The sequence below is a fragment of the Camelus bactrianus genome, chromosome 3 (assembly GCF_048773025.1).
Source record: "Camelus bactrianus isolate YW-2024 breed Bactrian camel chromosome 3, ASM4877302v1, whole genome shotgun sequence".
NCBI classification, from domain to species: Eukaryota; Metazoa; Chordata; class Mammalia; order Artiodactyla; family Camelidae; genus Camelus; species Camelus bactrianus.
The window spans coordinates 93,477,010-93,499,683 of NC_133541.1; the positions used below are offsets into that span (position 1 = coordinate 93,477,010).

At 42.1% G+C, this 22,674-nt stretch overlaps 1 protein-coding gene across 1 annotated transcript in view; it reads left to right on the forward strand.

Moving 5' to 3' along the window:
* The window catches only part of SLC22A4 (solute carrier family 22 member 4), a 40,035-nt gene extending 18,555 nt beyond the window's left edge, over positions 1-21,480 (forward strand). Inside the window, 7 exon segments of the mRNA XM_074355010.1 lie at positions 6,510-6,681; positions 10,430-10,560; positions 11,169-11,199; positions 14,878-15,134; positions 15,983-16,165; positions 18,305-18,440; positions 21,063-21,480. Coding sequence (XP_074211111.1) covers positions 6,510-6,681; positions 10,430-10,560; positions 11,169-11,199; positions 14,878-15,134; positions 15,983-16,165; positions 18,305-18,440; positions 21,063-21,138 — 986 coding nt within the window. The 3' untranslated portion in view covers positions 21,139-21,480.
* Positions 21,481-22,674: the final 1,194 nt, after the last annotated feature.

Genomic DNA, 22,674 nt, shown 5'->3' on the forward strand with positions numbered 1-22,674 from the left:
TTTCCCTCAGAAGCAGTGGGTGAGCTCCAGACAGGTTGATGAGAGTCATCCACAGGAGTGAGAGGCCCCAGCATGCTCTCTGAGCCTACATGCTCCCTCTGAGTTGGAGAGAGAAGGAGATATAGGGGAACTTCTGGGACAACAGGCACCAATTCTCATAATCTCCAGTGTGATCAAATGTCCTTCCTGGCTGTCCCACATTGTCCCTATTGTCACAGTGTAATTACTAAGAGTGGCCCTTTAATGTAAGTCTAATGATTCTTCTTGTCTCAAAAATCTGAATCTAGTAAGATGATTCTGATCACTTTTAAGAGTCTGGATGACTCATTGGCTTTCAGGATGCTGTGTTCTCTAAGTTGAGGATGCGTACACCCTCTGTCAGGTTGCCAAGATGGAATTGTTCAAATTCCACTCCTTTAATCATTTGTGAAGAGCTCCTCACCACAGGCCCAGCCATAGTGTCATAAGAGGGGAGGAAGGAGGGGCATGCTGAAGCCACACGGCCCCAGCAGAAGCGGGGCTCTCTCCTCCCTGAAGGGGGAAAAAGGGGAGCAAGAATTTCCAAAGGAGATTGTTACGTAGAGGCCCCAGAGAGCCTCCAGCCAGTGGTGCTGGAAACTGGAGATTGGAGGAATTTAGGACAGAAGTTGCAATCTCCTAATGCCTGATGGCCCCAAGGACACAGGGGTCTTGGGCACAGCAAAATCTATTGTTTTCATGATATAAATTCTGCATATTCCATCTTCCTTGTAGTGATGCCCCTATACCTGGAAAGCCCAGTGGGTGGCTGTTTGGGCTAGAACAAACCAGAGACTAAACAGGCTTCCCCAAAACAGAGGGCTCTGCCTGACTTTAGGAGGACCTAAAGGATCCTCTGAAGTGGAAGGGGACAGAGTCACAGTGAAGCCAGAGAAGCCCTGTCATTGGGATCAGGAGCCTGGTGGCGTGTGTGCCATGCATGGTATCCCCTAGATTCTACTGAATGGCCAGCACTGAGACCAGCCTTTCCAGTGGCACAGGGTGTTTCTGGGGCCATAGAGCCTCCCCTGTGAGTGGATGAGGCCAGGAGAGCCCACGCCAGGCCTCCTGCAGGAAAGTCCCTGCCCAGCTGACCCTGATCCTGTAACCAACTTCCCTCCCTGCTCTCCATGCTTAGAAGAGTGAGAGGGCCAAGGGGAAAGTAAGATCTGTAAGATCAGTCCAAGCCTAGATGTACAAACCAGCAATCAGCAGATGGGAAGCTGGGTGCAGCAGGCTCCTATCAGCCTGGGTCTGGGGCTATTGTAGGGTGCTCTGGGAGCCTCCCTGGCTGTAGGTTTACTCCACTGTGCTCTGTGGGAAACTGCTGAGTTTTGTGTCCTGGTATGAGACACTTTGCTCTCAGGCCTGAACATTTAAAGAGTGTCACTGAAAATCAACCTTCCCCTGGAGCAACCAGACTCCCTCATCAGCAGCACCTGGGGTGGGGCGGGGTCAGGGGACCGTGCGAGGGCACGGGGGGCAGGCTTCCCACAGCACAGCAGCGCTCTCTGGTGTTCCAAGGCTGAAATAGTCGAGTTCCGGGTTTTATTTAACTAAAAGAAACCAGAGTTTGGGGTCTGGGCTGAGTTCTGTATGGATCTTCACTTTTACCCTCTGGCTCCAGGGAAGGGTTGGCAAGACTCTGTGATGATAATCTCGCATTTTAGGAGTCTTCATGTTAATTCAGGATGCTGAATTACTCCCACTTCCAAAGTGGTGCAGAAACGGATCCTCTCCTTGCTCTGCTTTAAAACAATTGTAAAGCTTGCCAGAGTCATAGGAGACAAGAAAAGGGAAGGAAGGAACAGTTCCTTACTTAAAGGAACAGTGTGGACACACGTGGAAGTGAGGGAGCTGCCAGAATGATTCTGGTTCAGGAGGAAATGACTACTCAGGACCGAGGACACTGACCCCACCCACACTCCAGCTTCCCCTCACAATCTACTGTTTCCCAGCAATAACAACTTTAACCTGTCCACAGCCTCTGGGTAAAACTCCAGTGGCATCATCCTTTCTCATAACTAGCTGCTTGAAATTATTTTGCACACTTCACTGCCTCCTGTCTTCACTGATCCATTATTTCGGTATTTTTCCAGTACAACTAACATCAACCTCCTATGCAGTATTTGTTCCATGTTGAACTATTTACTATTTAACTATGTTTACTATTTACTGATGTTTAAATGTGTTCTTTCCTTTGATAAGTACATAACTGATGGCACCTCCCTTTATAACTTTGGCTACTGGAAAGCTCAGGCAAGATGGTAATTGCACTATATCAATCATGAAGCCTTTGTCAGCCACATAGTTTTTAAATTGAGATAGAACTTGCAAACCATAATATTACCTCTTTAAAAGAGTATAATTAAGTGGTTTCTAGTATATTTGCAAAGTTGTACAACCAAAAACTCTAACTCCAGAAAATTTTCATCACCCCTAAGAGGAACCCTTTTACCAGTCACTCCCCCTTCTCCTTTTTCCCAAGTCCCTGGCAGCCACTAATCTACTTTCTATCTGTGTGGATTTGTCTATTCCAGATATTTCAGATAAATGGAATCGTACAATATGTGGCTTTTGTGACTGACTACTTTCACTTAATGTTTTTAAGGTTGGTCCATACTGTAGCATTAATCAATATTCCATTGTAGGAGATAACCACATTTTGTTCATCTCTTCATCTGTTGATAGACATCTAGGTTGTTTCCACTCTTTGGCTATTATGAAGAATGTTGTTATCAACACTTGAATACAAGGTTTTTTTGTGGATCTATGTTTTCGGTTCTCTTGGATATGTACCTTGCTGGGTCATATGGGAATTTTAAGTTTAACCATTTAAAGATCTGCCAGACTGTTTTCTAAGTGGAATTGCTGGGTCATATGGGAATTTTATGTTTTAACCATTTAAGGAACTCCTAGAATGTTTTCCAAAATGATACATTGTGTGTTTTTGTTCTTTTCTCCAACACATAACTTTTTACCTTTCTTTGCTTTTTATTTTAATGTAGCCATTTAAAACTTTTATTCAGATTATAAGCTACCTCAAAACCCTCAAGGGAGGAGATGGTATATAAATACACTGAAAAGATGCAAAAATTTTCTGGCAGCCCTTGTTTGCCCTGCAATGTGTGAGGGCAGAACTGGGGGAGCCCAGGGAGGAGTAAGGACTCACTTCTGTGTGTCTGCAAGAGGCTCACATCTGGTCAGCAGAGATAGTCAATGTGTCAGGGGAGCTCAGATAACTTTTCTGGGTATATACAGAGATAAGAAAGATTACTTTTAACTCGAATGGTCTGTGAAGGTTTATATAGGGAAGAGAGGACGCCCTGAGCAGGGGAACACCTATCAATTTGAAAAGAATTCTGAGTATTTTCCAGGGAGCAAAGAGAGGTTCTGCTGTCTTCCACTGGGTCTCTTGATCAAAGGCTCTGTACTTTTCCATCATTCCCCTGACATCTGGCACATTTCAACAGTTTGACTGGGATAACAGAATTATTCCTAAGTACCTACCACATACCAGACACTCACCCAGGCCCTTTACCTACATTATCTTAGTCCTTACAATAATAGCTCCATGAAGTAGGACCTATCAAAGTCACACGGGCATCAATGCTCTCTGCATATACCTAATAGAGGGCACTCCCGTCCCAGGGGTCCCTGGGTCCTGCTCCACATCCTGGCAACTGCACCACATTCTGGTTTCTTGAGCAGGGGTTTGCAGGTCTCTGTTGGTCATTTATGGAAGGGCAGGTCCTGCCTCCATGTGGAAAGGACCCAGTGGTTCCTGGGCTGACTACCACAGAACGGCCCTGATCAACGTGGAAGTAAGCCTGGCCCTCTCTCAGTCACGCCCTCTTGGAGAGAGTGCTCAGATTCGAGTGGTGGTGACAGTCTGTGGGCAAACACTCCTGCAGGCCATGTCCCTCTGGCTTAGTTGTCGGAGTCTCACTCCTAAGTGACACTCAGAGGCCCAACCAGACCAAGACCAAGTGGGCTTTGCCCTAGGAGCAAAAACCTAGGCGGTAAAGGAGGCCAGGACAGGGATCCCCAGTCAGCGGAGCCAGAAGTCACCACTGTAACCCATCTCACTGCCAGCTAAGCACATGGAAAATCTGTGGTACCTGGAGGCCGTGAGAAGTCTGCAGGAATCAGGACTCCTCTGCCAGAGTCCCTCTGAGGGGGCTAGTTGGCTCAAAGACCAGCCCAGGCAGAGAAAATGCAAATCCTAACTTCTAAAAAGCAAGTATGGCCTCACCCATCTCCCACACATGTCTCCAATGGAGCCTCAGTTGAAGGACTGCTTGATAGGGCCAAGGCTTTGCCCCCAGGTGATTCTTTTCTGGACGGTATCCACAGGCCAAACAGATCAGGCTAAAATCCTGGCTGTGAATTTAGGCAATTAGCTTTAACTCTGTAAGTCTCAGCTGATGATGTGTAAGATAGAAGCAATATTAGTTCTTATGTAATTATTGTGAAGACTCAAAGAGATAATATACATAAACACTGAGCTTGGAACCTGGCTCAAAGGGCCTGCTCAAAAAAAAAAAAAATGCTAGCTATGAAGAAGATGATGATGATGATGGTGATGATGATCTTCAAGGAAAGGTGACTGTCTAGAAGTCAGAGTGTAAAGTTGTGCTAACAAGGGATTATTCAGGTTTGTGCCATTCGTATTGCTCCACAGAAGGGCAGAGGCAGGGTAGATTTATTTAATAATTCTTCTGTCCCTGTGAGTACTCTGCAAAGTTAGAACAGCTCTGTTCTGGCCTGAGATCCAAGCTTAGAGAGGGAGATTATCCGGAATCCAGTGGTGTAACTTCCCTCTCTTCTCTTATCAGGGGCATGGAAGTTTAAGGGAGCTCCTTGGCCTCGTGAGTCTACAAGATTTTCACTTGGTCCTGTGCACTTTCTCTTTTCCATAGTCACATCCTCTGCTGCTTCCCTTCTGAATCTCTGCTTAGGAATAAATCACCCCCTATTCATTCCCATATCATTCCCATATGGCATGGTGAGTCTTCCTATGAAGTGGTAGGAAGGTCATTAATGAGGTAAGAAAAGATCTGGAAATAACACTCATGATCCTCAAAGAAGTCTGGCCCTATCCCTGGAAGTAAATTTAGAGGCTGAGAAATGCCCTGTGTGATTAAGGCTACTCTCTGCAGTCTGGGATGCAAGGAGTACACAGTACTAGCCGTTTCTGTCAGTCCAGCTTTTAGAAACGGCAGTTCAAGAGGAAAACACTGAGGCACATCTTCAGTTATGCTGAATGAGAAAGAAGAGAGGTGGGGACAGGAACAGGTAGGCGGCGAGAAAGAGACACCAGCCAAAGTAGTGATTTTACTGCTGCTCTGGAATTAGCCCTTAATTCCTTAGCCTGTGCTCAGGGCATATAAACACAATTGAGAAAATTTCTGTTGAAAGCCAAGCCTGAATGACCTTTGAATGGTCTGTTTTGTATTTTCTGGGCTATTTCTCTATAGTGATGGGCAGATCTCAAAAGATGGAGCCATTGCAATTGGCCAAATCTCCACCCCAGGGCAGAGGACCAAGAGTAAACTCTGGAAAGGGCCTGGAGCTCTGTGACAACAAAAGGAGCTTGTTCTTGGACTCCCTGTCTCAAACCAAGTGCCCCAAGGGGCAGGCAATGTCTCTGGAAGAACTGGAGCTAAACCACCCACTGTGGCGCTGAGCAGAGCAGGAGCCTTTCCCAAAACAGGGCGGGACACCGAACAGTCTTGGGCCTTTGTGGTGGTGTGGGAAAGCTCTGTGAGCCCCAAAGTGTGTGGCCAGCTCTAGGGCTGCCGCCGGCCTGGCCAGTAGAGCAGGTCTTTCTTGTCTTCCCTTGGTCTGCATGGGCTGTGTCCGCCTGGGGTTGATCCCTGGGCACAGTGTGGCTGCAGCAGAATTCAGCCCTAGGTGCCAGGGACCTGATCCCTGCTCCTCCAGAGCCAGCTGGCTCCCCTTTATCGTTTCCCAGGGCTGAAGATGGCTAAGTGTGTCCTAACCCGACTCACTAACTGAACGCTCCATTGTTTCCCAAGAGACTGGAGTCTGCTTACTTACAGTGGAGAATTGTGGGAAGGGCTGAATGCACCACCACGCATGCAGCCCTTGGAAGAGCCGCCACATCTCCTGGGACACCCTTTCTGTTACTTACCTCGGGGCTCTTACTTTGGAAATATGACATTCTCTGAAGAGATTACCTCCTGGGGCTGGGCATGATGTTTCTATGACATGAGGTGGCCTTAAAAAAATAAAATCTATGGCTCGTTTAAAATCTCACAAAACTCATGCTTCTCTAAGGTGATAAGTCTTGGGTCATTTCCCACCTTCCTCCACCCTGACTGCTCCTGCTCTGCAGAGGCCATGAAACAAACACCTTTTCCCTTTCCTACGTGGCTGTGTTTTGAACTCTGCCTGCCAGGTAATGATGTGAAAAGCAAATATTAAAATGAGTTAAAATGCTAATACTCCTCCCTTGTTTTGAACAGGAGCAGAAATTCTTGGCAAGTCAGTTCGTATTATATTCTCTACGTTAGGAGTGTGCACATTTTTTGCAGTTGGCTACATGCTGCTGCCACTGTTTGCTTACTTCATCAGAGACTGGCGGATGCTGCTGCTGGTGCTGACTGTGCCGGGGGTGCTGTGTGTCCCACTGTGGTGGTGAGTGAGGCTCCATCCCAGACAGCCCCCTGCTGCGGGCCAGCAGCCTGGAGCCTAGAGCCTGGTGCCAATCCTAGCATGGGTTTGCTGATCTCACTGCAGCGAGCTGCGACAGCCTCGAAGCCCAGAGACCATTTGCCTCGTTGTGGTGGGGGGAGCCCGCGTGCTGGGGTGTGATTCTCCACTGTCCCACAAAGCTTGGTTCTCAGGAAACCCAGTCCCCACTCAGGCTCTCCCCATTCTTGTCTGTTACTGCTGGTTGTTGTTTGTGGAAATGATACTGTGGGCTTGGTTGTTTTTAATTCTGCCCCCGCCCTGCTCTTTTGACACTTTTCTCTCTCTAGCAAACCTCTTTCTCCTAATGGTTTCAACTAATGTAGCTTCTTCAAGCATCCCTATCATGTGATGATTAGCATCTAAGACGTGCCTGTTTATCTGCTTTGTCTTGAAGGGGGAGAGAATTGCTTTTGTTTAATGAGTTGTTGGAGAAATGTTTTCTTCTCTCCCCCTACAACCCTCCAGCCCAATTTTGACACAGCAGTGTAGGAATAACATAGTGTTGAGATACTGGCCCCATTTTCACCCAGTGTGATTAAGTGGGAAATTTCAAGTGAGAGAAAAGATTAAGAATAATGGAATAAAGTCCTTAGCCATACCCTCTTTTTGGGGGGATTCCCCATTTCTTTGATTTTTTTTTCATATTTAAGCAAGAGGAAAGGGGATTATTTTTCCATTGGTGGGTCTGGCACTCTCTCTCTCTCTCTCTCATTAATTAGTCTTGGTTTGGTCTCATGATATCAAAGTCAAATCTCCCAGCAGTGACTGTTTTTTGCTGAACTGCTTCATCTCTACCTGCTTACACACAATGGTCATTTTTTGGAACTCATTAGCCCTCGTGGTTGCCCCGTCGTGTGGTCACACTGCCTTAGGAGATTTCCCAGCAGGGCCTTCATCTTGCTGCAACTGTCAGGCAGCCGTAGAGGCTGACAGGTAGTACTTCCTGGCCTTGTTGGATCACGTGTCTCAAGTTAGACCACTCTGAACCACTGTCCTTTGGGTGCCTCTAAGACTGCTGTGGTTTAACCAATGCAGATTCTTGGCATGGGTGTGCATGGGGGAGAGAGAGAACTTTTCTCTTACTTCCCTAGAATTTGAGAGGTAGTGTGTTAGGGGGTAGATACTATTTTGAGTTCCTGACCCAGTCTGCGAGCAGGGCAGTTTTCTGGAATGAGAGTCATCACCATCATCATCATCACCATCATCACACCCTCCGTCTCTCCACAACCCCCTTGCTAACTGAATTTATTGTAAAAGATGTTGGTGACCATAGGGTCTCTCAAGACACAAGACAAGATTATTCAAAGGTTACTTTCTGCCTCTTCAGATGAATGCTTTTAATAATCTGTGTTCCCTGGCTCTAGCTGTCATTTTGGCATAAGAGATAAGTACTTTAAAAATGTTATAATCAACCTTATTAGTATATGATTCTATCAGAGAGAGAGAGAGTACAAAAAGAAAAGGGCCCTCATTGGCCATAAGAGACTAATAGGGGTTTTAATTTCTGGGACTTGGATCTTTGCCTCAGAACCAAACATCACTGCAAGGAACAGCTCTGCTAGGCCAGCCCCTTGAGTTTCTAGCAGAGAAGGTCCATCCCACAAGGAGCTGCCTAACTCTTGCCCTGAGGAGTGTTCTCCCTTCTGTTGCCCACGGGCTGGTTCATGAGTGCTCCTGGCTGTGGGCACTCTGTACCAGGGACAGGACTGCCCCAGACAGAAGGCAGCCCGGGGCCAGGACAAATAAGCTGGGTGCTTGCCCTGAAAGTTTAACAACTGTCTTATCATTTTCCTATAAAAACAAAATAGCTTTCTTTTGAATGTCTTGTCCTTGATGGTGGTACTTTCTGAAGCAATGCTTATCCGTCTGGGTGGGCTGGGATGATGTGGGAAGTGCTTTGGACTACTGTGATCCCTGCTGCCTACTCGATATGTGATGTGAATTCTCCAGCAATACCCTTCCCCTGTTCAATCTGGATTAAATCTATGAAGAGGCTAGAGTGTACAACCTCATTTGGCTCTCCACTAACTTGAAATGATCAGCTAGACTTGATTCTTCATGCACCAAAAAACCATGGCAGTTCGAAAGTAGAGACGGCAGCAACCCTGAGTACAGTGGGCAGGAACCTACACAGAGCTACTGTAGGTAGTCTGGGGATTTTTTATGTCCCACATTCCCTTAAAAGGCTTGGCAATAAGTGGCTAGGTATGAATGGAGTATGTGCGTAATGGGTGGGGAAGGAGCCCACAGGTGCAACATGGGAAAAGCTCTACAATATCTAGCTGACTAAGTATTAGGAACCTGAGGCCAGTGATGGCCCTGAGAGCCCCTAGTAAGAAAGGTAGGATATTTCTAAGAACAACCTGGTTGGGAAAAGTTATCTCTCAGAAGCAGAAGTGCCCATTGCAGTATATGGTGGTTGTGGGGTAAAACTGCTAATTCTGCACTAATACAGTCACCACTAGCCACAGGCAGCCATTTAATTAAAATTAATTAAAAGTAAATAAATTAAAATTAGTTTCTTCAGTCCGACTAGTCACACCAGCTCAATAGTCACACGTGTAGTGGCTGCTCTGTTGGACAGCTCAGATACAGAACACCACAGAAAGTTCTTTTGGATGGCACAGCTCTAATTACTGAAGGTCAGTAACCTCCCATCATTACAGTTGCTACAGGGACCAACTAAGGGTACAATCTGAAAAATGCAAACCGGATTCATTTTTCAACTCATATGCTAGTAGTAGGCTGGGAATGGAAGCTGGGGGTTGGCCATTCTGTATGTTGTGTTTTGCTCTGAGGTAATCCCTACTGAGGCCTTGGAGGGGCCCGTTAATTACAGGAGGTCTGGGTATCTGCTACATATAACTTGTTTTCTAGGATAACTAAGTACTGACAAATAGCTAAGGAAAGCAAGAGCAACAAGACCGGACAGAAGGATGGCTAAGCAATTCTGAGAAATAAAAACGAGGAAAGAATAGGAAAATTAAATAAAGCATGATGAAAATAAATAGAAAAAATAGAAAAATTAGGAAAGAAGTCAACTGTGTTTGAGCATCACTTAAAATGTGGATAGATTGTATAATAAAAAATTATGTTTCTAGACATTAAAAAAAAAATAAGACAACATTGTCTGTCTCCCCAAAACTGGTCTGGGTGCTCACTGAGCTGGGAATCTGTTGAAAGCCCTGGGGACAGCCTGCAGGAGGATGTCAGTATGCTCACCTCCTCCTCTGACTACCGGAAAAGCCTGAGGAACACAGATGCCCTCTCTTACCCAATAAACTTGTGAGCATCACCAACTGGGGCAGCAGGGATGCTCCCAGGGATAGACACACTGAAAAGACCCTAGGCTGTGTTTCTCTTAAGCCACACTGGCTATGATGTTTTGAACGGCATACTCCAGCTGCCCTGGCTTAAACATGCCCACAGTTAGTGTTACCCCTTAAAGTCTGGTCCGGGCCTCAAGCACAACTGATGATTGGTCCTATGATTTGATCAGAAATTTGAAACTTGAAGGTACTTTTATTTGTTCCTACAATCAATGGAGCTCACATGAGGCTTCCCTCCTGATGTTCTTTAAAAAGACAAACTAGCATTTTACAAAATAAAAATTACTCGGGGGCAACTTACAATTAATAACATCAAACCTTGCTACTGTGAAAAATTATAAACCATTATAAGTGAATTTTAGGTTTATTCCTGAATCTCCCCGGTGGCTGATATCCCAGAGAAGATTTAAAGAAGCTGAAGATACCATCCAAAAAGCTGCAAAAGTGAACAACGTAGCTGCCCCAGTCATGGTTTTTGATCCTGTGGAGGTAAGCCTTTGCAGATGTTTCCTCTTGAAATCATCTATGCATTCTTGATCATGGACTTTAATTTGACTCTATGTTTTGGGTGCCCACTATGTACCAGGCATTGTTCAAGGCCTTAGAGACACAATAATGATGAAGTTCTGAGATAAAACCTACCTCAAAGGGCTGTGGGCCAAGTAAGTGCAATAATATATGTAAACTGCTTAGCACAGAACAAGTGTTGATTAAATACTAGTTACTTTCCCTTTTGCAAGCTTATCTTCAACTTTTTGTTGGGGTCTTGCTCCATACCATTGATGCAGATACATACAGCTGTTTTTCAAATGTCCAGTTTAAGTGGGAAAAATGTGTTTGAGGGGTATTCCACCCACGGGTTCCCCACTGTCCCCTGAATCTTACCAAAGTCTGCTGAGGAAGTTGCGCATGTCTTTAGTCTTGCTGTGTCATGTTGACGCCTGAGAGCTCCGGCTGGAGGATTCACCCCTGCAGGCAGGAGGCCACGAGAAAACAGCTGGTATCCTATGGAAGCAGATGCACTTCCTGACAGTCAATGAGGACTCACAGTGTCCTCAGCCATGCCCCGTGCCAACTCCTAGAGAAAACAAGAAAAATTAGACATAGTTTCTGTGCTTAAGGAGCAGAGAATGTAACTGAGCGTCAAGAGGATTCGATGGAAGATAAAGGATGACATGAGGGAGGAAGTACCCAGTGAGTGGACACTGTGATCCAGCAGAGAAAGCGAGCAGAGTGACTCAGGGCTGAAGAGTCCAAACCAGGGAGGACACACAGATGGATGGAGAGGGTGGGGCAGGGCACTCTTGGCTAGGAGAAGGGTGGGGGGCTGCTCAGGAAACCCCATCAAGACCATACGCTTCTTAGTCTGCTTGCTTTCCCCATGCTCACATCTGTGCTCCAGGCCACCCCAGAAAGCAGGACTCTGTGAAGGGAGGCGGGCATGCCAGTGCCTTACCCTGAGGGCTTCCTCCATCCCTGGTCTTTGTGGCCTTTGACAGGAGCAGATACCTTAGTGATGACCGGAGGATTAATTACAGTGGCCATGAACCCAAGCTCTCAAAGGGCTGCCAGGGCAAATATATCTTAATGCTTTGCTCTTCAGATCAAGAATTCCATTCCCAGCCTTTGTCAGTTTGACTAGATACAAAAATAACATTGGGAGTATCTAACACTTGTGCATCTCAGAGCTGTCCTGGGTGTTTGTTGATATTTAGTGGATATGTGGTCTGACTCCTGTTCGGAGGAACTTATAGCCTAGTATTAAAGATCAGACCTACATGGATGAAAGCAAGAATAAAACATAGAAGAGATATATAATTACGGACAAGTAAAAATAAAGGCCAGTGTGAAAATTCGCTTGTGACAGCACGCCTGGTTTCTTCCTGCCGCAAGGCACATTGAGTGTCAACTAGATGAGCCTGTGAAGGGAAAGGGAGCTTGTGCTTTTCCGAGGTCTCTCTGGTGCCAAAGTGTGTGCTCTTAAAAGCTGTGTTTTCTTATCTCACGTAAGGGGCAGTGGCATTAATTTGAACAGGAAAACATATAGAGTAGTATCAGCTTGGAAGGAGATGTTAAGCTTCTCTGGCTTCTCTTCTGAAGCACCTTCAGCCTGGTCCAAAGGCATTTTAGTGGCTCTGTACAGGCCAGAGACAAACAAGCAGTGGATACAAGAATGTTCTTGTTCTCAGGTTTCCAAACCTGGATGCTTATCACAGTTATCCTTTTAAAAATCCAGATTCCCAGGCCAGGCTCCAGGAAAGATTCAGATGAAGCAGGCCCATAGTGGGACCTGGCAATCTGCATTTTTCACAAGTCCTGTGGAAGCATCAAGCATTAGCATGATCCTGTCTGTGCCTGGCACCACCCCCAGAGCTCTCCAGGAGGACTGCTAGTTCCCAGTAGTTTCATAGGAGCTTTGCTTTGTTGTGATAACAGGGTTATGCTTCGGGGGCATGCTCTAGAGCTGTATACTCCAAGTGGTGCAAAAGCCAAAAGGTCATATGGCTGTAAGCTGCATGAGGAAGTGTCTGATTTTTCCTGGAAAGAAGGATGCTAATATCTGGGGAGCACCTGCTATAATGAGGTCTGGCAGTCTTACTTCCTTCTTAGTAGAAATTCCTTCCTCAGCCTCTTACTGCACACACATCATAGGGCCACAGAGAGATTTTATCCTGGGAGATTCCCCACCTCAGAGCCTTGTAACTTTTTAGTTTCAATTGTTTTTATTGAAGTATAGTTGATTTATAATGGTCTGTTACTTTCAGGTGTACAGGAAAGTGATTCAGTTGTGTGTATATATATGTATATAATATATATATATTAGATTATTTTCCATTATAGGTTATTACAGTATATTGAATATAGTTCCCTGTGCTATACAGTAAATCCTTGCTGCATATTTATTTTATGTATAGTAGTTTGTATCTGGTAATCCCATACTCCCAATTTTCCCCTTCCCCCTCCCTTTCCCCTTTGGTAACCTTAAGTTTGTTTCCTATGTCTGTGAGTCTGTTTCTGTTTTGTATATAGATTCATTTGATTAAATAGATTTAGTTTTTTGATTTTACATGTAAATATATAGCTGATTTTCTTTAATTCAAGGGATGATCAGGGCAAGGCCTAGGTCTTCCTGAGATGAAATTAAAATTTTAAAATTCTAAGTTATTTGGGAAGGCCTCAATTTAATTCATGGAACTGGTTACTGAAAAAAAAAGTCACAAGGGACAATATTTAAGTCTACAATACTGTGACCCACAGGGAAAGGGTTCCCCATCCCCCCAAGGTTCCTGGGATTAAGATTTATGAGGTCCCTGGTGCCTGAAGCCAAGATGCTAATTCAGCTCCTGTTTCCTGAAGCTGTACTGGCAACTGATGAGTAAGGCTGGAATAACTTGAATCCCCAGTGCCTGGATTGGAGTTTTGACAAGCTTTTAATACTTGCTAATAGCCATCTACCAAGTGATTTTAAGGCATAGAAATACTGAATTGACTTTGTAGACTAGATTTAATAATGTATCTGCCAAGAAATGAGGAAGAAGGAAAAAAGAACATGCCTACCCCATGATGGCAGCACTAAAAAGAGTAGGTCCAGACTGCAGCTTGTCTATTTTTAGGGCCATCCTGTTCTGCAATTAGAAGAAGTCAATGACAGAGTTTATGCCTCTGAATTAAGCAAGTGTGTCCTAGGCATATGGCTTTCCTCAAAATAGACCGCCTTAGTTCTTACATGTCAGCATATATCATTGATGGAAATGTATCTCAAGTAGTGGCACTACTGAGCCAGTAATAAACTAGTCACTAGTTTTATCTAGGCTACTCTCATTACCTAATGTGAAAATCACTAAGATTCCTAGAGCAATGAAAGCTTCAGTTTTTAAAAATTGTTTTAGATTAGCTCTTGTGCTACCCAACCTAGTAGAGTATGTATAAAAAGATCCAACAGTGTTCCTGAAAACATTTTTCAGAAGCCTTCTGCTTTTCAGTCATGTTAATAATAAGCAAATTTCTGCATAGTATGGTTTTTCTTCTACAGAGAAGCTTTTACATGGAAGTTAACTATAAAGACAGGATATGGAAATATGCACTCTGTGATACTTTGAAGCATTATGGGGCTTTCTCTTTTTTTCCCTAAAATGAGTTTTACTAAATCAGTTGGAATTTACTGTAAGTGGATCCCACAGGATTACCTATGCTTCTTCTTCTCCTTCTCTTCCTCCTCCTTCTCTTCCTCCTCCTTCTCCTCCTTCTCCTTCTTCTCCTTCTTCTCCTTCTTCTCCTTCTTCTCCTTCTTCTCCTTCTTCTCCTTCTTCTCCTTCTTCTCCTTCTTCTCCTTCTTCTCCTTCTTCTCCTTCTTCTTCTTCTTCTTCTTCTTCTTCTTCTTCTTCTTCTTCTTCGTAAGAATGAAATACAGATTTTATGTTCACTGACGTGACCAACACTCCTTCTTCAAATAATAGCTCTGCAGGAATGAGAATGTACAAACTCTTCAGGAAATATTGAAACTTGAAATTAACTAGACTAGGAGAGGTATTGTTGAATATTGGCATATCTAGACTAGAGCTGTCCAATAGAACTTTCTGCACTGATGAAAATGTTCTATATCTGTATTGTCCGTCATAGTAACTATTAGCCACATGTGGCTACTAAGCAATTGAAGTATGGCTAGTGCCACATTGAGGAATGGAACTTACAATTTTATTTAATTTTAATTTATCTACTTTTAAATAGCCATTTGTGGCTAGTGTCTGCTTGTAAGGCAGGAGGATCTAGACAATTTCTTGATCATCATGAAACTGTAAAGTAATTCAAGCCATTCTTTTGTCATTTTTGTCTTTTTTCTTTTGACTTTCAGGATGCTAACCTCAGTAGGTTACTTTGTTCTGTCTCTCAACACTCCTAATTTACATGGCGATGCCTACCTGAACTGTTTCTTCTCTGCCTTGATTGAAGTTCCAGCTTACATTACAGCCTGGCTGCTACTTCGAACCCTGCCCAGGTGTTATGTCATAGCTGGAGTACTGCTTTTTGCAGGAGGTGTGCTTCTCTTAATTCAATTGGTACCTGCAGGTAAGAAATTATCCAATATTAACAGCTTACCAGAAAAAATCCACACCTTCACTGGGCTAATTATTAGTCACTGCTCCCTGTTTATGTAGCCTTTACATCATAAACAACTCATTAGTCAATTAAACAAGTGATAGTAAACTGTGATTTCCTGTGTTCAAATTACTCCCCTCAAACATAAAAGTTAGCCTTGGAGAATCAGAAATTACCACCTGAAGAGGAAGAGTAATGCTCCCGGTAATTGCCCTTGTAGAAACCTCTTTCATCGAGTCACAGTCCTGATTCCCAATTTCTTGGTACTTTCAGACCTTCTCTCTGAGTTGGTAGTACATGTCAATTCCAGTATAAATTTGTTGGTTTTTATGGTCTGTAATCTTTAAGTAGTTAGAAAGCACATGAAAAGATACATACTTCTCATTTTCGCTATGTCTAGTTTTTTCATGTTGTTAAAATGTTAAGTCAACTGATTATTGATATATAGTATTATGCATAGAAATACGTATTTCTTAATAACAATAAACAAGATAAAAAGGATTGGTCCTTCTCTTCGAATATTAAACTTAACTATATTAACATGCTAACAGCTTACTATGAAACTGTTGCAATAAATAAAAGTGGACAAAGGTCATTGAATGCATAAATGATTCAGAAGAACAAAGTTCAAAGCAACCCCTCACACTCCGTCTTTGTCCATGTCCAATTAGTAAGACATTGAAGATAAAATGTAATTTGGGGGAACATCTTTATGTTATAAAACATTCCTGTATTAGCAAAAAGGACAATACCAGCAACTGAATTAGGAAAACATTGCTTCTAAAAGCATCTCTGTTTACATTGGGTCTCTTTTCCAGATTACAACTTCTTGTCCATTGGTCTGGCCATGTTAGGATAATTCGGGATCACTTCTGCCTTCTCCATGCTGTATGTCTTCACTGCAGAGCTCTACCCAACCCTGGTCAGGAACATGGCTGTGGGGATCACGTCCATGGCCTCCAGAGTGGGCAGCATCATTGCTCCCTACTTTGTTTACCTTGGTGAGATGCATCTTATCAGTCTGTTCTTTTTTAAAAATATAAAAGTAATAGATTTCCCTTGTGAAAAATACAAACAGCATAGAAAGTACTGGAAAAAGTACAAGTTACCTCTTTTCTCTCAGTTCCCCAAATCACAGCCCTAGAAGAAACTAATATTAATAATTTGGTGAGTGGCCCTTCAGATGTTTTTTTCTCCATACGTATATATGTATATGTATGTTTTTAAACACACAAAAAATTATATTATAAATATTCTTTCACAATTTTTTAAAAAAATTAACAGTGTATCAGGATATCTTTCCATATTGGTATATATAGCTCTTTTACCTTTTTTTTTAGTTAGTACATAGACTTTAAATGTATGTATGTATATAAATAATTTATTTAAGTAGGCCCATGAATGGACAGTTGGCCATTTTCAGGTTTGTTATTACAGATAACACTGCAATAAACAATTCCCTATGCCCTCATACCCTTTGTACATTTGGATCCATGAATTGCTGGAGCAATTTAAAAATTTCGTAGATATTGCAAAATTGACCTCTAGATATTGTACCAATTAACAATCTAACTATAAAATATATAAAAGTGCCTGTTTCTCCACATCCTCAGCAACATTGAGGATTATCCAGTTGTTTAATCATTGATAATCTGCTATGTGAAAAATGGTATCATTGTTGCTTTCATTTCCTTTTCTTCAGTTATGAATGAGACTGAGAGTTTTTTCATGTATTTATTGACATTCTATTTATTTTTAAGAGATCTGACTGCTCATGTCTTTCGCCCATCTTTCTAATGGTTTATTCAACTTTTTATTTTTGATTTGTGGGAGCTCTTTGTAATTGAAAAATATTAGCCCTTTGTATATATATTGTAAATATTTTTCCTAGTTTATCATCTACATTTTGACTTTATGACATTTTTTGCAGTGCAGGAAGTTTTAGTTTTTATATAATCAAATTTATCAATCTGGAATAACACTACAGAATGGCTTTAGTAGGGTGTTCATTGGATATAGGCTCTGGCACGTCAAGCCTAATCCCCATCAGGAACTCTACTGGTGAGAGATGTAGACACAGCTCCTTATTCTTCCTAGTCATCCATAGGTTACCTACTGGCTCAAACACACACATACACACACACATCCTCAGAGACATATACGAATTCTCAGAAAAAGTACACTCTAAATCCTTATAGAGAAAGAGAAGCATTTTCCACACAGCTGCCCCGAACAATACCTGAGAAAGTACATTATTATATATTTTGGTGTCATTTCCCCTTTGTTCTTCCCTGTACTTTCAAAGCATGGTCATGTGGCCTAATGGTGGACCACTGGTACATAAGAAATGGAGGAGTCTGAGCAAAACCTTTCTGTTCCACAACAGCTACTCCTGTTAGTGACACAGAGACCTTAGAGAAGCTTCAAGATGAACATTTTTGTCAAATAAAATTCTTGGGTGTGTTGCCCCTGTGTAATCTCTGTAGGCAGAAGGGAAGCAAGATGAAGATCTATTATTTCCTGTCTAAGTAACACCAGATAAAGGAGAGGTGGAGTGGTTCTTCCAATTTCATATAAAACCAAGATATACAAATGCTGCAAACAGAAACCACAGTGCCTGAAATTTTTTTATTTAAACTGGATTGAAAATATTACTTAGGTTTTTTAAAAGAGTCTCACAGCTCTGTGGACCTAGCTTACTGATTTGGTCAAAAGCAAATGTCCAACCAGTCATAACAGCCACTACCTGTCCCTGCAACATCCTAGTCAACCTCTTGCCCCTTGGTGTCCTCCCATCTCCCATCTCCAGTGACCTCCAATATCCAAGAGGACAACTTTGGTAGGCAGAAATTTCTATCAGCTGAACATCTATCACACATAATTAAGTAGAAGCTTAGAGAATACCAGCTGACATGAAAGACTGCATGATAATGCAAAAACCAGGTCGGTGAATGATTATGGAAACACGGGGGCAATGACGTTTGCCAAACAGAAACTGATGTTTTCCATGCTTTTTTTCTTCTGTAAATATTCAGATATTCAGATAAAATCTTAAATACTGTTTGCCACCTTTATAAAATGATTCTCAAGAGTATCTGAAGAATTCCTGTATCTAATTGATTTTGTCGCATGCCTTACAGGTGCTTACAACAGAGTTCTGCCCTACATCCTCATGGGAAGCCTGACTGTCCTGATTGGAATCATCGCCCTTTTTTTCCCTGAAAGTTTTGGAATGACTCTACCAGAGACCTTAGAGCAGATGCAGAAAGTGAAAGGGTAAGTGAAACTTTAAAAAATGATACCAAAATTCCTCAGAAAGAATAAACATGCAAGAATAGCTAGGAAGGTTCTGAAAAGGAAGAGTAATAAGAGGAGAGGAGCTCTAACAGTTAATAAAGCACATTAATCAATGTGATAATGTTATAGGAAAATAAATCACTGTAATAGAATAGAGTTCAGAATTAAACCAAAGAAAATATGAGAATTCAGTGTATGATGAAAAGTAGCAATTCAAAATCAGTGGAGAAAAGTTAGATTACTCAGTACAGGATGATAGAAAATTCAGCTAATTATTTTGGCTAAATAAAAATCTTGAATCCTACTTCAAAATATATCAAGATAAATTCCAGAAAGATTAAAAAATAAGACCTAAACTTGTAAAATCATAAATGTACCAGAAGAAAACATAAACATTTTCATATCCTTAGAGAAGGCCATTCTGAGCATGATATAAAAAGTAAAGAGCCATAAAGGAAAAGATTAATATATCTGATTATGCAATTTTAGAAACTGTTGGTGCAACAAAAATGAAACAGTCAATTAGGGCAAAGGTTGACAAACCAGGGGAACAATATTTGCAACACACACTATAGACATAGGGTTAATAAACTTAATATACAAGAAGCTCTTAGCAACGAGTGGAAAAAAGACAAACTGAGAACTCAGTAGGAAAACTAGCAAAGGTCATGAGCAAGCAGTTTTATAGAAAAGGAAATTTCAGTGGAAAACATATACATGAAAAAGAAATACTCATCCACCTTTTGGTCTGTGAGATTGTGCGAGGGTTTTTCCTCCTGACCTCAAGCAATTCTGACACCAACTGTGTGTCCTATAAGTTAATTCAGTTGTGACACTAACTACCCAAGTTAGCATCATAGGTTAAAGTCTCAATCCCATGAGACAGCCCTCTCTTCACACTCCAGCTGCAAGTAATGGGTCCCCAAGGTTATCCACACTTTTGACTGTCAGGGAGGCAGAAATTTATGCCCTACCACTCTTGCATTCTTATGGCTAGACTAATAATAAAATTGATACAAATCAGATTAACAGGAGAAAAAGAAATAAATTTTGATTAATGTTCATGGAAATTTCACAGAAATAGGACCTAAGAAGTGGCCAAAGAAGGTAGCTTTTACACCTTTTAAACAAACAATAAATTTGAGAGGGATTGACAGAACAAAGAAACTTAGGTTTGGGTGCTTAATTAGTAAGGAATTTAAGCAAAATTTGAGCTTGGGTAGTAAATTAATAAAGAAATAACAAAGTTTGTTTACACAGACATCTTGGTCCAGCCCTGAATTCCCTGTCTCTCTCTGGTAGTAAGTGTGAACCCCTACCTCCAGATGCAGGAAGTTCACCTTTCACATGACAGGAGAGATTTATTTCTTGCTTTCAGGGTTGCAGAGGAGGCCAGAGTTTCCTTTTTGCATTGGCTGCTTCACAAGCAACTTTAATAAAAATTAATCAATATGCCCTGTAGCATATTTGGGGGCAACCTGCCCTGAGCCCCAACGTGTTCATCTTGGGTACAAAGACCAGTGTCTCCACAACCCTTGTCTTCAAGTTCAGGAATTTGCTAGAATGACTCACAGAACTCAGGAAAACATTTTACTTACTGTTACCCATTTGTTATAAATACAAATGAACAGCCAGATGAAGAGGAGTACAGGGTGAGGTTCAGAAGGGTCCAGAGCACAGGAGCCTCTGTCCTGAGGAGTTGGGAAGCATCACCATCCTGGCACATGGATATGTTTGCCAATTCAGAAGCTCTCAGAACCCTAGTGTTTTGGGGGGTTTCTGGAAGTTTCATCACATAGGCATGATCAATTATTAATTCAGCTTCAGCCCTCTCCCCTCCCTGGAGGTTGGTGGGTGGGCTGAAAATTCCAGGCTTCTAGTCAAGGATTGGTCTTTCTGGAGACCAGCTTTCCTCGTGAAGCTATCTAGGGACAAGAGCTGCCTCATTAGAATAAGAGGCAAAGCGCTCCTATTACGCTTGTCACTCAGGACATCACAAGAGATTTATGAGCTCTGAGTCAGGAACTAGGGGGAAAAATCAAATATCTTTCTATGACATAGTAGACTGGCAAACGTTTAAAGATTAGTAGTATGGTAGAAGTTGAGATTCTAGAGTTAAACTGCCTGACCTCAAATTCCAAATCTACTGCATAAATTTGGGCACATTGCTTAATTTTCTTTAAACCTCAGTATTCCTATCTGTTGTGTGGGAATAGTTCATATTGCTTTTGTGAGGTTATACAAGATAAAGTGTTTTTAATGCCTGGCTTGATAAAAATAAGTCCATATGTGAATGGATTCTGACCCCAGACTGAATGTGGACAGCAAAAGGTGCCTACTTTTGATAAGTTGTTTCCTCTAATAAAATAACTACTTTAACATCAACTATAACTTGCCAAGAGCATCATACTTGCCACTTTACTCTTTCCTCAGGGAAACTGTAACATCACAGAAGACTACTTCTAGGCTCATGAGGTTCTTATTAGAGTTAAAATAATTACCTGTTCATCGACTGGAGACCTGTTTTTCAGTGTCATTTTGGCATTTTGAGGAGGGAAGTCTTGAATATTTAATTTTCTTTAGCACTTATCTTATTTTCAGGTTCAGGTTTGGGAAAAAAACAAAAGATTCCATGGAGAAAGAAGAAAATCCCAAAGTTCTAGTAACTTCATTCTGATAAAAATTTCTACTCTATTTGGTGGGAGTGAAAAACAGATTCATAAGATTAAGAAGAAACTAGAGCCTTTCCTGATGAAATGGACTGATGATAAGAATTAACACTAAAATGGACCTTGCTGTTGAGTAATGCTTATCATATAACAAACTCTGGACCACTCTTCCAGATAAGCTCCTTATTTTATAAGCCAAACCATTTCTAGAGAGTCCTCCTTAGTAATTATAATTAATTCAATGAAATGGGTTTGTAAGATATTGTGAAAATGTGTTGATCAAAGACTGGTAAATCCGTATAAAGATTAACACTCACTTCCAAATACAAATACTATCCAAATAAAAAAAAATCATTGTGTTAACACAACTGTCAGGAGGCAACGTGTGTGTGTGTGTGTGTGTGTGTGTGTGTATAAGTGAACAAACACATTCACAGTCACAGCAGTTTTTGAAATGAACTCATATAGTGGTGTAACCAAATGATTAAATGCAATATTCCTACCCAGAAAATTTTATACACTCCTTTGAGAGGAATTGATGGCAGATATTAATAGCATTTTACAAGTGAAATGCAGCAGGAGATCAAGTAGCCTGGCTCGTATGACCTGTCGGCCTTTCAGAAGGGACCCAAGGCAGTTCCTAGCTACAATTTTGGTGGCTCACAGCCTATTGAATGGTACACAGTTGTTGTGCTCTTTGTGAGGACTTGACTAAGCCTTCTGTTCCCTAAGACTGGTTTAAGAGACATTTTATTGGTAAACAGAGAATCAGGAAAACTGCAAACCAGTTAGATTGATAGAGATGGCTTGGATGTCCCATAGCCAAGAGGGGTCAGCACCCAGGAAGAAGTCTATCTAAGCCAACAATCTGGAGAGCCTTTTAAAACATTCCATTAATACATACCTTCCTAAACATGGTATGCAACTGTATTCTCTCCAATTAGGGGTGCATCTGGTCAGCAATAGGGGAATCTCAGTTCCATGAGAGCATCGTAAAAGGTAAAAACCACTAATGGGATAACATAATAACGGAAGCTCAGAAAATAAATGTCAGCTCCATGTTTCACTATGTTTTAGTCAAGCAGAGATGATAACATAGCAAGAAGGTCCTCCAGGAGACCTGGGCAGCATGCTCTCACTGTTGCCGGCTTTTCTGGGAGCAGCATGGTGGCGAGCTACCAACCCTTTAACAATATTCAGAGTGATGGTGTGTGTGTAGACTTGGTAGCCACTGGTTTTTAATATGCTGCTTGGTGGCATCAGCTGCTAAAAATAATTAAATTTCTTTCCCACCAGCAGTGACCGTTCACTCCTCTGTGCTGTCCTGGTGCTTGTTACCCTCACTCATTTGGGCTTTTGTCTTGTTCCCTCCACTATAGGTCTACAAGCCTCTGGGAGGCCAGGACCCCACCTTGCTTATCTTTTTTTCCTTTGTAGGGTTTCTGAGCTTTTCTTGCATGTAATGGGTATCTGACAAGTATTCATTTTAATTAAAATACTTTGTGGGGAAGGGAGCCCAGCAATTCTTAAAACTTGCAGTGACT